The 16,170-nt window shown below is 39.5% G+C and overlaps 2 protein-coding genes across 3 annotated transcripts in view; both read right to left on the reverse strand.

Moving 5' to 3' along the window:
• Positions 1-6,140, reverse strand: part of DYNC1H1 (dynein cytoplasmic 1 heavy chain 1) — a 44,758-nt gene extending 38,618 nt beyond the window's left edge. Inside the window, exons 1-7 of the mRNA XM_064714549.1 lie at positions 5,825-6,140; positions 3,372-3,459; positions 2,589-2,762; positions 2,108-2,363; positions 1,012-1,198; positions 571-842; positions 233-460 (exon numbers count right to left, since the gene is read on the reverse strand). Coding sequence (XP_064570619.1) covers positions 233-460; positions 571-842; positions 1,012-1,198; positions 2,108-2,363; positions 2,589-2,762; positions 3,372-3,459; positions 5,825-6,095 — 1,476 coding nt within the window. The 5' untranslated portion in view covers positions 6,096-6,140. The remainder of the gene's footprint in view (positions 1-232; positions 461-570; positions 843-1,011; positions 1,199-2,107; positions 2,364-2,588; positions 2,763-3,371; positions 3,460-5,824) is intronic.
• A 7,359-nt stretch (positions 6,141-13,499) lies between these two features.
• PPP2R5C (protein phosphatase 2 regulatory subunit B'gamma) overlaps positions 13,500-16,170 on the reverse strand; it is a 69,545-nt gene continuing 66,874 nt past the window's right edge. For both annotated transcript variants that reach the window (XM_064713729.1, XM_064713730.1), the window contains 2 exons: positions 14,446-14,562; positions 13,500-13,766 (listed from right to left, as the gene is read on the reverse strand). In XM_064713729.1, coding sequence (XP_064569799.1) covers positions 13,635-13,766; positions 14,446-14,562 — 249 coding nt within the window. In that variant the 3' untranslated portion in view covers positions 13,500-13,634. The remainder of the gene's footprint in view (positions 13,767-14,445; positions 14,563-16,170) is intronic.

Consider the following 16,170-nt stretch of genomic DNA (forward strand, 5'->3'; position numbering starts at 1 on the left):
GGATTTAAACATTTATTAATCTCCTCTGTGTTATGTCTAGACTTGCTGAGTTTATTAACACAAGCATGTATTACACAATGTAAGTCAGAATGAAAGGTAAGCCTATTAGCAAGCGTTCAAAACTAAACATGGAAACTGAATGTTACACTACATTTGTGTTGCTAACTTCAAGTAACAGTAACACTCCTGAAGAAGCCACTCAGATTTTCTGTTTTGTAACAACCAGGATTACCTGAGGTCGCAGGACTCTCACAATGACAGCTCTCAGCTGCTCATGCTGACGCCTGAACTTCCTCATTTGATCAAGACGACTCTGGAGTTTCCTGTGAGCAGGATTGATGCGCCACACCATCTTCAGGTTCTCTTCCCTTTTTCTCTTCACAATATCCCTCAGCAGAACTTGCAGCTTCTCATATTCATCATCCCAGGTTTGGAATACTTCAAAGCATGCAACCATTACCTGAAAAAAAGTTTTAGAACAGGAAATTCAGCTCCCAAATTAAATCCTGCCTGAAAGTCACTGTCCAACACAAAAATACAGCAACCAGTATCACAAAGCCATAAACATACCTTTTCAAATTCTTCATAGGCCACATGCATCAGTTTTCTGGTTCCCAACACTTTAAGCAGCTGCGAGCTCAGATCTCTTGAAATAGCCTCCACTAAACGCAATGCCCTTTGGATTGGGTACTTTGTGTTCCTGATTTTCCTCAAATGGGTAAATATTGCAACAAGGGCCTGTCTGATTTTGTCCAGCTCCGTAGCAGACAGCAAGTCATTCAGTGGAAAGTCTTTCATCAGTGGATTATAGTCATTCACAGTTTCCAATGCCTGTTTCAGACCTAAATGGAAAAGATTTTGAATATAACTTTTCATTTCATTGACCTAAATCTCTACCTGTAACCAGTCCAAAGTTCCTCGCAACAGCACTGCTCTTTGCAGCACAATGTTCAGGTTTTTTAACAGTTCTGTATGACATTTGAGAAAAATGTTATTGAACAGATATTTTACCTGTGTCAGTATCAAAGCTGACAGTTGCATGGAAACGTTTGCCATGTTTCAGAATGTCCAGAGTCAGCAGAACTTCTGGACTTTCCCGTTTTTCCTGAATGCGGTACAGAGCCCTTTCCAAATTTAACCAGAAGCTTATCTCCTGTAATGCAGTGCCTGATGCAGGATCTCTATCTAATTTGGTCACCTGCAAGTAATGGAGAGAAAGAGAAGGGAGAAAGAAAAGCATTTAATTTATATGCTTCAGCTGTAAAAACTTGCTTAAATATAACTGAAACATGCAAAAACTGCGGGGTTTTAATAACCCAACCTCAGACAGTTCTGGCACTCATTCTCTGACAAGTGTAGGAACTGTATGCAACATGTGAAAAGTGTAATTCCAAAGATCCTAAAGGTTGGTTTTAGGACTCTCATGTAATAATCTTCAGCATAGCCTAAAAATGTCACCTGCCTGCTTTCCTGAGCAGTGTCTGTATTCTGGTCAAAGGCAGATGAGCCAGGCAAGATAACAAGTGTTTTATGCTCTTAAGCAACACTGCTCCATGAGCAATAGGTGTTTCCTGTGCAACAGAGGCAAAAAGCCAGACTAGTATCTCAGATGCTGCTTTTGAGTAACACCAACAGAACAGCAGTTCTTTTGAAAAGTAACAGGTAGAAGTATGAGATTATAAGATAGGGCTGGAGCAACCATTGTGGTTGTGGATGCACCAGGGGCAAATAACAAAACAGGCCAAATCAGATGTGTTCCTCAATCTGCTGTACCAATCTGTAAAGACTTGAAGAACAGTTACAAAATTCACAGATTACTGCCAGTTACTTGAGTCTATTACAACATGTAAAACAAAGTCATACTCTTGGTTATTTGTCAAACAATTTAGACCAGATTCCAAATTTAGACTAGGCTCAGCCTAATTTTAGACTAGACTTAGCCTAATTTAGACCAATGTCTCTGGTGAGTCTAAAACCTGGTCTGAGATCTTCAGAGCATCCTGCACAAGCAGCATTTTACCAGTTAATCTGTGAAGAAGATACACAGTACTACACAGAAGTTCTTATTACTTAGTTGCCTTTTTCCCTTTGTTCTTTATTTGGTTACCTTTTGTATTTCTCTAATCCAGCGGTTGACTCCAGACTGTAACTGATTAAGGAACAATGGATCCTCAGCCTTCTCACCAAAATCTGTAACTTTTGGTTTTTCTCCACGTTCATAACATTGCTTGGCAACATTAGTAATGGTTGCATGAATGGGCAGACTGATCTCTGGAATTTCAATATTCTGTTGCAAATGCAAGAGGCCCATTTCAAGCTCTGCAATCTTTTTCTCAACTGAAGGAGCCATCTTATCTCCATCCCTGAAAAAGCACAGAGGTTTACATGTAAGAAGGCAAACCAAAAAACCATACATAACACATTTAGACCTGAACTGTTTCCCCAGAGTCAGCAACAGCATCATACCAACCATGTGCCAAAACAATTCATGTGATTCATCTTGAAGAGTCACTGTTGTTTGTTACTTTTTTTAATCATTAAACACTTCAGTTCATTAGCACAGAAATGCAGCATTTCTACTGAATTACCTGTCTGCCTTGCCAGATTCTCGGATATAGGACTTGAAGAAGGGAGCAACAGCATTGCTAATGAAAGAGTGCAGTGTTTCATATGGAGAATCTTCACTGAGAGTGAGCACTCTGAGCTGGGAAGACACTGGTTTGTCAGCATCGATCACTGCTGTGCGTTTAATGAACGCCAGGCTGCAGAACAGAGAAGAGAGTTACTGACCAATCATCTGACACTTCAGTGACACAATAGCTTAAACCTGACTGCAAGGTTAGGAGTCAAATGGCAATCCAAAAGTAAAATCTAAAAAGTATCATCACACTTCACAATCTTTCTTCTAAGAGACTTGAATACAAGTCTTCCAAATAAATACATCTTTACAGTTCAGCAATAAGCAAGCTGAACTATCAATAAGGACTCTGAAACAGAGGCACACTAAAGACAAAACACATTTTATAAAGCTTCAGAGTCAAATATGCCTCAATATAAGTGAGGCATAAATAGTAAATAAATATGTAACCACCAGACATAACCAAAGAATACTGAACCCAAGTTGTGTATGTTACAGCTGCATGTAAGCCAAAATTAATAGCCCCATAGCTAGAAGTCCTAGGTCCACTCCTTTCAGCCTCATGACACACCCTTCTTTTATTAGAGCCTCTGCCTTGGCAAGCTTGAATAAAAAAACTGCCTGAAAGCAATAGGCAAACTGAAGGTAAATTTGTAGGTAAAGCAGGTAAATTTGCTTATACAAGTTTTACATACATAGAGTAGAAATGTTAAGATCTATTTTACTAATTCACCTGTTTGACTTTATTCCATAATGAATGTCAGTGCTGATACTGTAGGAAATGAACTCTTTTTCCTCTTCTCCTTCATCTCCCACATCCTCTGCAAAAAAATATTGTATGTAAGAAATAATTTCTAACACATCTGCCACTCCTACTCAACCACCTTCTGTTGTTATCAGACTATTTCCTAACCTTTAAGCTCCACACCAACTTAATTAACTAAATTAGGTCAAATGTAGCTTTGCAATATGTCTCAGATGCAGAATGGGTTCATTATCTTTAAACAAAACTCCATTAAGATTTAGCTTGCTATAAAAATAATAAAGCATTACAGTAAGTGAATTATAAGTCACAGAAGAGTTATATGAGAGAGAAATCTGCAATACAGAATGTGCATTTATTTGCAGAGGTATGTTGCCAGGACAACTATGCTTCAGTGAGAACATTAAACAGCTGCTTTTTTCTTCCAAAGGTGGCTTTGCATTTTCAGGCATCTGCTTTGAAAATGATTTGGAAATTAAGTCTCTGAACAACAACAACAAAAATGTCTTGGCAGAACAAAAAGCCAAGCCGTGGGAAGTACTCAGTGCATCACAGATGATGTAATTGCTGAGGATGCAGGCAGCCGTGCTGCAATGCAGTGATTCCAGTGCAGGTGGTCATTCCTGGCTGGACACATTACAGCAGATTCTGTCCTGCTCTGTCCCTTGCAGGCTGGGGAGCTGGTGAATCCAGAGAGCAGCTTTCATTGTGCAGAAATAAGGCTTCTGTTTTATTGTACTTGTAATCAATAATCTACCTCATGCAATGCAATCCATGGACAAGCTTCAATAATAACAGTTTTTAGCAGTGTCAGAGCTCTCCATATGCTGCTGGAGATTTCAGATCTGTTAAGTTTGAACACCTGGCTGTCACTCACAAAATCCAAGTAACTGCTATTAAACCAGAAGACATGGACAGAAATGGCATCTGTGCATCATAAATTAGTATTTGGCTTTTGACATGTAATGAGTCTCTCAATTTCTTTTTATGCATACATATAAGAATACCTATGCCATGATCCTGGAGATAACTGATCACCACGATATTATTTCCAACCTTAACTAGGGATAACCATTCTCATGATCCAGGCATAGCAAAAATGCAAGAGTCATCTGCATTAATATTAAATGGTTTTCTTTAAACCTTATTTAACACTGTATCATGAATTCATAAAGACAGCTGTTCTTTTGTTCTCTTTGAGAAAATTAACCCTACTGGAAAAGACATCTCAAACTTTGGAAGGGGAAAGAGGAGGGTGACCTGGATTTAGGCAAAAAATAAACAACGATGGGGTATTTTTAAGCAACATCTGAAGTTTACAATTAATAGACAGTGAATGAAAGAACCTTCTTGATGTTCCTCTCTGTGTGCAGCAACTGAAGGGCATATATCAGGATGTTAAATTGTTTCTCTTCTTATTGACATGTTAAAGAGCACAATGTGAAATATGATTTTATTAGGATTTGATATATACAGGAACAGAACCACCAGCATACTAGGAGTAGGGGTTCAGAATTGTAATAGAATTTTGCAAGCTCACGCTGGCAGGCAGGTAGCCATTTACGGACTGGACGGGCTTGTTTAACAGTATAAGCCTGCATTATTGATGAAACCTTGCTGCATTTTGACACTGTATATTAGGCTGCATTCTGTGACACTAAGATCCTATTTAGCAACAGATTTGTTGATAAGTTATTTTCGAAATAAACAGTTACAGCAGCACAAGAGTAACAAAGACACTTCAGGCACAGTCTCAGCTTGGCTGCAGTATTTCATGCAGAATTTGATGCGCTTCTGAGCGCAAGCACCACGGCCACCAGGCTTTGATAACGAAACAAAGGCACGGCAAGGCCCACATCTTCCTTTGTCAATTACAGGACCTCCCTATTTAACCATGAAACAACGCTTTTTACAGGTCGATTCAGGCTGGGGTTTTTGGTTTTCCCTTTATCCGGGGTTTTGGCGCTCTCGCTCTGTTTCAGAGCGGCTCTCTGCCTCGCCCAGGAGGTCACTTCCCGAGCAGCCTGGCTTCCTCACGAGCGCTGCCACGGCCGGCTGACAAAGCATTTTCGGTGCCTTTCCAAGCAGGGCCGGCCGCCGCCGCAGCACGCCCGGATTTGCGCCCACAGCGAACCCGCAGCCCCGTCGCGCATCCGCCTGGGCCCGGACCGCGGAACAAAGGCGGCGGGGGAGGCCGGGCCGGCGGCCAGCGGGACCCGCCCGCAGCCCAGGCTGTGCCGCCACCGCCCGAGCCCGACAGCGAAGCCGCGGTGGCCGGCGCGGCGCCTCCCGGCCGGGGCCGCGCTGAGGCGGAGCGCGGAGCGGGGCCGCGGCGGAGGCGCGCCCCTCCCACCCGCGGCAGGGCGGCGGCCGCGGCCGGCAGCGGCCATTTTGCCACCGCGGCGGCTCCGCTCCCGCCTCACCTTTGAGTGTGGAGCGCTCCACCAGCACCGTGTGGACCTGCGGGTCGGAGAGGAACTTGCGCATATGCTCCACGGCGCCCTTCTCCTCCAGCGCCGCTTCCAGGGCCGCCGGCGCCTCGCCGCCATCCTCCAGCAGCAGCGGCACCAGCTTGCGCAGGTGCTTCTGCAGCACCGACACGTCGGCCACGTTCTGCACCGCCGAGCCCGACACCTCCATGCCGCCTTCCTCGCCGCCGGGGCCGCCGCCCCCACCGCCGCCGGAGTCGGACATGCCGAGGCAGAGGGACACCGGCCGGCACCGCGCTCCGCCCGCCCGGCCGCGCCCCGGCTGAGCCCGCCCGCCGCGCCGCCAGCCCCGCCCGGCCGCGCCGCGGGGGAGCCTGGGACGGGCGGGCCCGCTCCGCCCCGCCCCGCCCTGGCAGCGGCCGCTCCCCGCCGCCGCCTATTCGTGGAATCATGGAGCGGTTTGTCTTGGGAGAGACCTTAAAAATCACGGCTTCAGCACGCCTACCATAGGCAGCACCACCTTGTACTAGACCAGGCTGCTCAGGGCCCCATCTAACATGGCCTAGAGCACTGTCAGGGATGGGCGCCCACAGCTTCTCCGGGCAACCCGTTTCAGTGCTTCGCCATCCTCTGTAAAGAACGTCCTCCTAAAAAGCTAATCTAAACCTACTCTTTCAGTCTGAATGCATTCCCCTTGCTCTGTCACTACATGTTGTAAAAAGCTCCTCTGCGTTTTTCTTGTAAGCTCCTTTCAGCTAGAGAAAAGTTCCCCTCAGGAACCCTTCCGCAAGGGTTTTATCCCTTCCACAGTGGTTTATTCTGGAAGGAGAGGGCGGGATGTGAGCGAAAAGGGGAATGCAGCAGCCTCCCCTCCACAGGCCTGGCAGCAGCAGCCGGGAGATGTGCCCTGCCGCTGCTGCCTCCTTACCCGGAAGATAAAGCAGGCCCGAGGCTAGTTTGTTCAAAGGTAAATAGTGATTATTTCATGTGAAAAATTAGGCCAGAAGCCATTAGGTCAGGTGGCGAAAATTACATATTCCTGTGAAGAAAGCAGCAGGCCAACCGCAAGCCTTCTTCAGTGAAGTATCTCCGGTGCTTTACATGCCCAGCCAGCCTGATGTACTAATTACTGTTTAATCAATCTGGCACCCAAACCATTAATCCCAGTCTTTGTTGAAACTGCTTCCCAAAAGCAAAGGACATAAAAGGAGACAGGGACAAAGAGTACTTCAGTGAGAAAGGGGATTTTATTAAAAATGAAAGAATTTAATTTTTAAAAATTCTTAAACATCTGTTACAGCTGCCACATCTCAATGTATGTTTGACTGCTGGAGGTATCAGATGAGTTTAACTCACTGCTGCTGAGATGGACCATCCTGTTCCTCCTGGCCCAAATAAGTCCCCCAGTCCTGGCTGCCGTTTGGAGGTGTCTGGGAGAGGGGAGGGGGCAGTGAAGTTCCAAAGCAATTCCACTGACTCCCCAAAAGTACACCAGGGATGGTGGGTGACTCACAGAAACTCCAGCTTTTGCTCATAGGGAAGTAGAAAAGGGAATGGGTTTTCTTTGGGTTGTCCCCAAAACAAAAGCAAGACAACCATACAAAACTGCATCTGAACCTCCCAATAGATTCACAGGGAAATACACAGACCCCCAGGCCCAGGATCTGTTCAGATGTACTGCCCAAGAAATAAGGAAGCTGGGGTGGAATATCCTGCCTAGCAAAGGAAGACCTGATCTGTAAGCCTCTACACAAATGTAACTCAGAATTAAAGTGTTTATGTCCAGCTAGGACACTAGAAATCTGCAAAGCCCACCCACACATCCCAGCTCCTCTATTCTACCAAGGGAAAAAGCATGCCGTGTTCAGGCAGGCTCCTAAAGCATTTATGAGTCCAGTTTACCTTTGAAAAAACAGATTTGTTAAGTAATAAAAATCTCAAACATTCCTGTCTGGAAGAAAAATTATTTGTTCAGCAACTAAGTTTCAACTGCAAGAACCAAAACGACCAGAAGTGATTGTTTTTTGATTAATCAAACCTATTTAGCACACACCCCCTCCCACCAAGGTAATTTTTTGATGAAGAAAAATACTGGTAGATACATCTCTGAATGCTCTGTTCATAGAATGGTTACTGAGACAGTGTTTAAAACAACACTCACCTATTTCCATTTTCTGAAGTCTAGTTTGTCCACACCTTGTAATTCTTCTACATTCAGGTTGTTTCAGGATTGTTTTGTATGAAAAAAAGTGCTAACTTTGCATAGCTGTCTGAATTCCACCCAGGCTATCCTGTCTTGGCTGACAGCTTTCCAATGCAGGGAGAATTAGCTACTTCTTACATCCACACAGTAAACATCAGCACAGGCCAAGCACCCCAAACCCACAGGTTAAATTCACATTCTGGATGTGGAGATGTTCATTAGAAGGGTGTTGATAATAATCCTAGGCAATCTAGATACATCTCAAGTGTAACTTGGCATCTCTTTGGAGGTGAGCTCAAGCAATGATTCCAAGTACAGGCAGGCTCATTCTTCTGGAGCAGTCATCATCTGCCATGCTAAACTGTCACACAATTTCTGTAGCTTACAATGCAAGATACAATATCTCACTGCTGTAAAACTGTTGCCAGGAAAAAATGCTAATAAGGAAAATAAGGAAGTAAGTAGAAGAAAGCAGGACAGGGATAGGAAATTAAAATTCAAGTAAATATTTATATATATTGCTGCTGACTTGCAGAAAAAGTAGGGTCAAAAATCCTCAACAAGTCTCATCTTACTCTAAGTTTTAAAATCAGAAATCCTCAATGTGCAACAAGTCTTGAATTCTGATATCAAGTGTTAGGCCACTTGCAAGTAAAAGCCAGCATAGGTAGAGACTTTGTATTCCTTTAATCTCTTCAGCTTTATCTACTGTGCTAAGGGGAGCAGAAGAAAGATGCAAATTAAGTTAAAGGGAACTGAGGCAGAGACAAGATAAACTAATTTTTAACATAAGATCTCTTCTGCAGTCAAAGCCTACGGAGAGAGGAAAGGCTTTACTTGGTCAATCAGGGTGAAAAATAATTTGCCTTGATCTGGTTCTAGTTAATTATCTATGTCCTTTTCCTGGACACACAGAAGACCTGGCCCTTCTTACAGGTGTGAGAAGCCACTGCAATCAGCCATCCAAAGGGAGAGACTGCCAATATGACACATTTCCCATGTAATTTAACTAAAGACATGTATTTCAGAGGTTCATAATGAAAATAGGACTTGTCAAGACACAAGACTTACTCCTAGAAAATGCAATACAATGTATGTAGAAACAAAACCTTTTTTGTAATTTATAAAAGAAAGAACTTCAGCAGGGGAAAAAAAAGGATTTTTTTCTATACTTAATATTAATTTGGTAGTATTTGAGACCAAAACCAAAGGAAAATACCCCATGAGGTAACCATTAGAGCAAATCACCTCCTTTCCCATCTCTAATCCTCCTGCAGCTTTAATTCTACAGCGACTGTACTAGAAAAATTACTATGGCAGGGTCTTCATGCTAGCATGAACCTGCTCAGTGTGGTTTTTTGGATCACAAAAATGCCTAAAATAGCTCAAGGCAATTATGTGACTGCCCTCTCCCCTCCTCACCACAGGGTCAGTGCTTACAAACCTCCCTGGGGAGGGAATGAATGCAGTCCCCGCGTGCCTGGCTCCAGCGAGAGCCAGCTGCAGCCGTGCTGCTCTTCAGTGAGCTGAGCAAGGAATAATGAATGCACTGCCTTCTTTCAGCTCCACAGTCAATGCTCCCTCGGGAATTTGTTATTACAAAATGTTTAACTACATCCAGTTTTACTGCATAAAGTAAAGACAGCCCAAGCCAAGTCTCCTCATAGAAAAGAAACTATAATCCAGGGAGACAGCGATATGGTAATTAGAATGGCATTTCTTAATTAGCTATACACAGTCAGAGTCTTCACAATCACTGCACACAGTAAGGACAAGATCCAAGGGGCAGAAGTGCTCCACTTCTAGGTGGGTGGCCCATGAAACAATCCAGAACATGGCTAACCTGAAATCACAGCTATCTCCTGCATGTATGTTTGCAAGGTGGATAAAGCAAACGAACACATCTCCAAACACAAGCAATATGTGCTACACTAGCACCTTCCTTTCCAATTCTATAAAGCCAAACCATGAATGCAGTGCCCAAAAACCACTGCTGGTCAAAGCCCTGAGACTAATTCCCTTAGAGGGAAAGGATTAAAGGTCATTTCCTGAAAAAGCTGGCAACTCACTAATGTATTTATGTGGAAAAAATGTCATTGCTCTCAGTATTTTAAAACACTGTGTTTTGAGATGTATTTAACCCTGATTTCCAAAGGTGAATAAGCTGATTCAATATCTTGTTTTTCATTCATGATTTGATGAGTTTACGACTGAGCTCATGCAGAAAACTTTCTTTCACTACACAGACCTAACCTGTAACTCCAATCTTACATTTGTAACTGAAGCCAGTAGACAGCTCTTGATCCCAGGCCCAACCACCCCCAACTCCCCCAATTACTCAATGTCAGCTTAATGTAACTCATTTCCTCAGTCCTTTTGAAGATTTTAATGGATTGCAGAGGGAAGACAAGCCTTACTGCAGACTTCAGTTTTTCCCTACATCCTTGCCACCTGATTGTGTATCAAGTACCACAAAATAATCCCAGATTTTATGGCTACTTTGCTTGAAGCCTGTCAATACAGGAATGTTTCAGGGGAAAATACTATGGTATGAAAGATTTTTTTTTCTATTTGTAGATTAGAGCACTACCAGATTTTAGTACTGATTGCTGTTCTACAGGCAAAGTCTGCTTTTTCTAATAAATATCAATCATTCCTGCTTTTTCTTTTATTTACTTAATGGCCTTTTCATAATTTTGTCTTGCTTTTGTGAAATTTATGAAGTTAATTTGTACATATGAGTCTGCTACCAGTGATAATATGAACACACTCCCAAACACCTTGTGTTAAACTTAGTTTCATGATGAGCAAGTAAAATTCACATGTTCTTTATTTGTCCATATAATACACCTTTTTTTTTTTAAGTTTTAAAATTAGATAAAAGCATATTAAATGGCAGGTGTATGAAGTTCTTCAGAAACAATGCCAGAACAAAAAATTGAATTACAAAATGTTAAAAAATATGTAGGTACATTTGAACTTAACATTCCACTAACGTATAATGTTACAGATATTGTCTAATGAAAAATAATTGTGCCACTTACCTATTTTTGCTGTTTCTAGGAACTTTTTATTCTGTACATAGGACGATTCTGTACAAAATATGAAGTCTACATTTTTATTACTTATTACCATAAAACAAGGTACAATGTATGTACAATATTAAAATGAAGCCATACTAAAGCCACACTAAAAAGACACTTGTAATATTACTTTCGACATTCCTGATGTACAGGTGTAATTTTGGAAAATGGGGGAAGGTATCAGACAGAACTTTATGAAGAACAACAGTCACCAAAATTCTACTTTAATTTTTCTTTTTATTTTGGATGTATTAGTCTTAGAATTGTTTAGTACAAGATTATACGAAATATATAAATATTGATAACAAACATGCTAAACCATTAGTGATGGTAAGATTTTGGAATATTGCCTAAGCAAATGTTTGGTGACCCAAAATTTCAAATATGCCTTTATAGAGAACTTGAAGCATCTAAATTATCACAATACTTCCCTTTTTGGTGAGTGTTTATCTTCAATAAAGAATAAAAATAAAATCTAGACAGTGAAAGATGTTCTTATACGTTGAGTATCACACAATCAATCAAACACTGATATACAGTTGGGTTTTTCCCCCCCCTTGGGTAACATAAGAATAATTCCTTTCAGCAATCTCTTGCACAGACATACTGAACACCCAAAATCAAAGGTAACTGATAATCTACCAGCTAAAGATGGAAGTTCAAACAATGGTATATCAAAATACAGAGACGTTGCTTTACACAATTAAAAAAGCACCCTTTTTCCCTCAAAAGTAGAAGGCATCTTTAAACTGTTTTCATATAGTTTATCCTAATGGTAAAGCATTTTCTTTTTCAAGTTTTACAGGAAATGTTTTCAGACACAGTGGACATTCCACTTAAAGGTTGGGTTGGTCTTTAAATTTAGGTGTTGTAAGCCAATATTTACCACTCACAATTTTCTTCCAATAGACAATGTAACAAATATTGGAAATTGAATGTTAAATGCAACCAACGAACAGCAGGCACTACATCTGCACAAGGTTACTATGAATGTCTGCTTTGAGCAATACTTTTTTTTATGGATGCAGGAGATGTTATACTTCCTTAAAAAGTAAAACAAAACTATTTTTAAAGAAGCCACGTTTTTTATCTCTTTATGCATCAAGACATTAAACATTAAGTTATATCATGTTACTGCCAGAGACAAAAGAAACTAATCACCCATTTAGAATAGCAGAACACATTTCAAACAGCTTGTAAGCAGGATAAGTAAGTCAAAATACTGGCCACCCTGAGAGAAATCAAATATTGAAGACAAAGCACTATATTTTAAAAGAGATTTTCCTCCCGTGCTTTTCCATCTACAACAAAAAGCTCATTACATGCAAGTAATCTTGTGGAATATATAGCAGCATTTGAAGATCATCAGCAACTCAGATGCATTTTCAGTTCACTTGTGAGGTGTATTTGCAGCACATGTGCTCTTTACAACAACAACAAAAATATTTTCACGGTAAAATTATGGTCACTATCTCCTCAGCTCTTAGACTCATTTAAAAAGAAGCAGAATGGAATTCAAGAGTCTGTTCTTTTTTTTCTTTTTTTTTTAATTTTAATAAGCTTATGATGTGTTCATCTCTCAGATAAAAACTGATGCAACTGAAATCACACATAGTATCTGCCACAGAATATTGAACTCCTAGAGCCCAAGAAAAATGCTGAGTATTAAAAGCTCAGATAAGGGAGAAAACAGTGAAAGAGTTATTTTATTGACTTGAAAAAAATTAAAATGAAATTTTATATTCAGTCTATTCCCAGTCATAAACAAATTTTCATTTTAGGAAAAATTCTTCTACCAGTTCATATCTGGAATACTGGTGCCATATTACACACTAAAGACTGGAAGATATGGCTTTAAATATACATAAAGTATTAGGATGTGGTATATATAGATATATATATATATATCTTTACCCTAAGTAAAAGAGAAATGAATTTACAGAATTCTTAGAAAGGAATGATGACTGAGGATTGTCATGAATGTTACCAGTTTGTAAGCCATGTTTTATAATACGAAAGAATAATTGTATTTTCAAAACTGCTGGTATATAACAAGACAGCAATAATGTTGGAACAACTGTAAAGCTGAGAAATCCTAGAAAAAAGTTTAATACTTATATCTGAAATAATTTTCCTTCTGAAAACACAGATTTATCATTAGTACCAACTATTGGTCATTCACTTATTTAGATTTCATGGAACGTTTTTCTCAAATGTGACTATAAAAACTGCATGATATCAGCTAGCTGGTACTATGACAACACCTCCAGGAAATTGTGTCCACTTGATTATAGTCAACCCAATATTCTGCAAATGGAACTGGGTAATTTACCATTGTTTGAACTACTAATCTTGAGCTGCATACTCTATTAAGTTATTGCCTACAGAAATGGGTTGAAGAAAGCTTTGACTTCGTGTGTAACTGATTGGTATGGCACAAAAAATTAAGTTCTACTGTAGAACTGAGTCCAGAAAAGAAAACAACTTTTCCTCCAAAATAATATTTCACTGTAATAGTTTAATGCCCATCATGTGATATTAATTCATCAGCTCTGCAATGTGATTCCAAGGCTTTCATGGTATAGATATCCTGAGGCAGTTCTGACTTGCGTCGCACAAGAGGACGATCTTTTTTCTGATCTTTTTGTGCCTGAAATAAAAACAGAACCAAGTTAGCCAAACATACTGATTACTAAATATTATTTAAGAGTACTTCTTGCACATCAGTATACTCACTTACAGGAAAAAAAAAATCTCTGGAAAGAAGTTTATACTTTCTCCTCTTTACCCTACCATCTATGCAGTTTCAAGTATTAAAACCAATTTTTTTTTTGCTAAGAGGAAAACTAGAAACAACTATGAAATTCTAAGCTATTAACAATTATGACATCATTACAATTTTACCAATGCTCTCTCAAAACCAGACAATATTCCTAACAAAGTACCTTTAACTTTATAATGGTGTCTTTATGTAGTTCCCATATCTGTCTCACCTACCCTAATTTACTTGTTTATTCTTTTTTTTTTTAATAAGGACTATAAACAAGTCCTTATTAAAAACTGCATGGCTTTTACTCAGCCAGGATTTATTGGAACATAAGTCACAGCCGTCCAACAAAGTTTCTAAGAAGAAACCTTAAAAGAGACTATGTAGCAGATTGACAGGCATTAGACACACAACACTACTTCTGGCTGCCAGACTGGTGAAGCCTATTACTACAGAACAAATGGTTATGGGGCTGAAAATACAAGCCAAGTTCATGATTAACAGTCACCTAAAGAAATGAATTCATAAATTGGAGCACTTTGTTATCTCCACAAGGCTTTACCTGACAAGCCTCTTCTTTCACTGTCTTTTTCAGCGTCTGCAAATCTTCAATTAAAGGCCCGTCTGTTTCCATTGCAACAGGACTGTTCAGCAAACTCGTGTCACTGTAGGTGGGGTACTAATAAAATGCAAAATGTTAAAATAATCATCTTAGTCATAATAACTAAACACTAGGAGTGTATTTGAGCATTTGATTGATATGACTAGTTATCTGAGATTAACTTCAATATTTTATGCATCCAGGGATTAAGTAATAGATTTTAGAACTGAACTCCAATACTTTCACACTTGGCAGAAATATCCTGCTGAAAAATACAGTAGGCATTAAAAAAAAGATGGTTTGATTATCTGAGACTCAATTTTAAAATACTCAGATTTTTTCAGTATTGCATGTCTACTTTGGCAATCTGAAACCTTATTAATACATTGTCAAGTGCTCTGTGAACAATATAATAATCCAAACACAATAATTTTACTTGCTGATGCAATTTTGTGTTGGAAGAAAAATTACACTGTTAAAAGACCAAATATAACTAATATACATTTAATATGATTTCAAACAAAAAAAAACCCCTTTTCTGTCTTTGGAAAGAAAAACAATTATTAAAGTACTTAAGGAATTAAAAAACCCCAATATCTTTGTTGCCCAGTAATCTCAATACATCAGATCTTATTTTATTTCAGATGATGTGTATATAGTTTTGAATTCAGAAGTTATTTACATGCACACACAGGCCTTTTCATCAGTTTTTCCTCATGAATATTTTGGTATCTGAGTAATAACCAGGTACCAATAACTCAATGCAAGTGAGAAAAAATTTAAAAAACCCCTAAGAGCAAGGATTTAATAAATATAATGATTTAAAATCTTAAATTGTACTTTTGTGTCATGCAGAATCAGGAACAGGTCTGAATAACAAGAATCATCAGTTATTAGACAAACTAGAAAGTCAATAGACATTTCAGAAAAAAAGAAACTCCTAAAAGTCCATTATCTAGAGCATTAAAAGCATTTATATCTTTATGTCAAATTCAGTGGAGCATTCAGTAATTTGTATTTTAAATTTCTTCCATATGTTAGCTTTCTTCAAGCAGACTATGCAGAACATACTGTATACAGGTAGTGTTAACCAGCATCAGAAAATGTATTTACAAAAAGTTCCTTGGAAAGAAAAGGAAATTGATACCATAGAACTCTGAATTTTTCTACAACTCAATCCACTTATTTAGCCAAACAGGCAATAGCCTATCATTTGTGATAGCAAGTGACCATGTATATCAAATTCTCTTCAAGCAATGCTTTTGTATGACTTATGTCATTAGAGAAATGTTTTGTCAGTGGAAGTCAATTATTGCATTCACATGGATAGTCCTTTTTGATTCATTTAATTAATCTGTTCTCAACTGACATTTTATTAATTTTAATAGATTTTACTTAAACAGTTTAGTAATTGCTCCCTGGCAAATAACCCAAGAGGAAAAAAACATTCACAAATTTCCTTTTCTTAGAAAAAGAGATTACCTCATACTTTCTGTTTTAAAATAGCTCTGAGATCAGGAAGTGTCCCACTTCTGTTTACAGAGTACCATTTCTCCCTCTTCCACCACTTTAAACTCAGCTAGATGGTTTTGGAAATATATAGTACATTAAGTTTCTTGCTACAGTATAACAGAATTCTGGCTGTGAAGTAATTTGAATGTTTGGAGGTTTTTTGTTCATATGATT

The sequence above is a fragment of the Zonotrichia leucophrys genome, chromosome 5 (genome assembly GCF_028769735.1).
Source record: "Zonotrichia leucophrys gambelii isolate GWCS_2022_RI chromosome 5, RI_Zleu_2.0, whole genome shotgun sequence".
NCBI classification, from domain to species: domain Eukaryota; kingdom Metazoa; phylum Chordata; class Aves; order Passeriformes; family Passerellidae; genus Zonotrichia; species Zonotrichia leucophrys.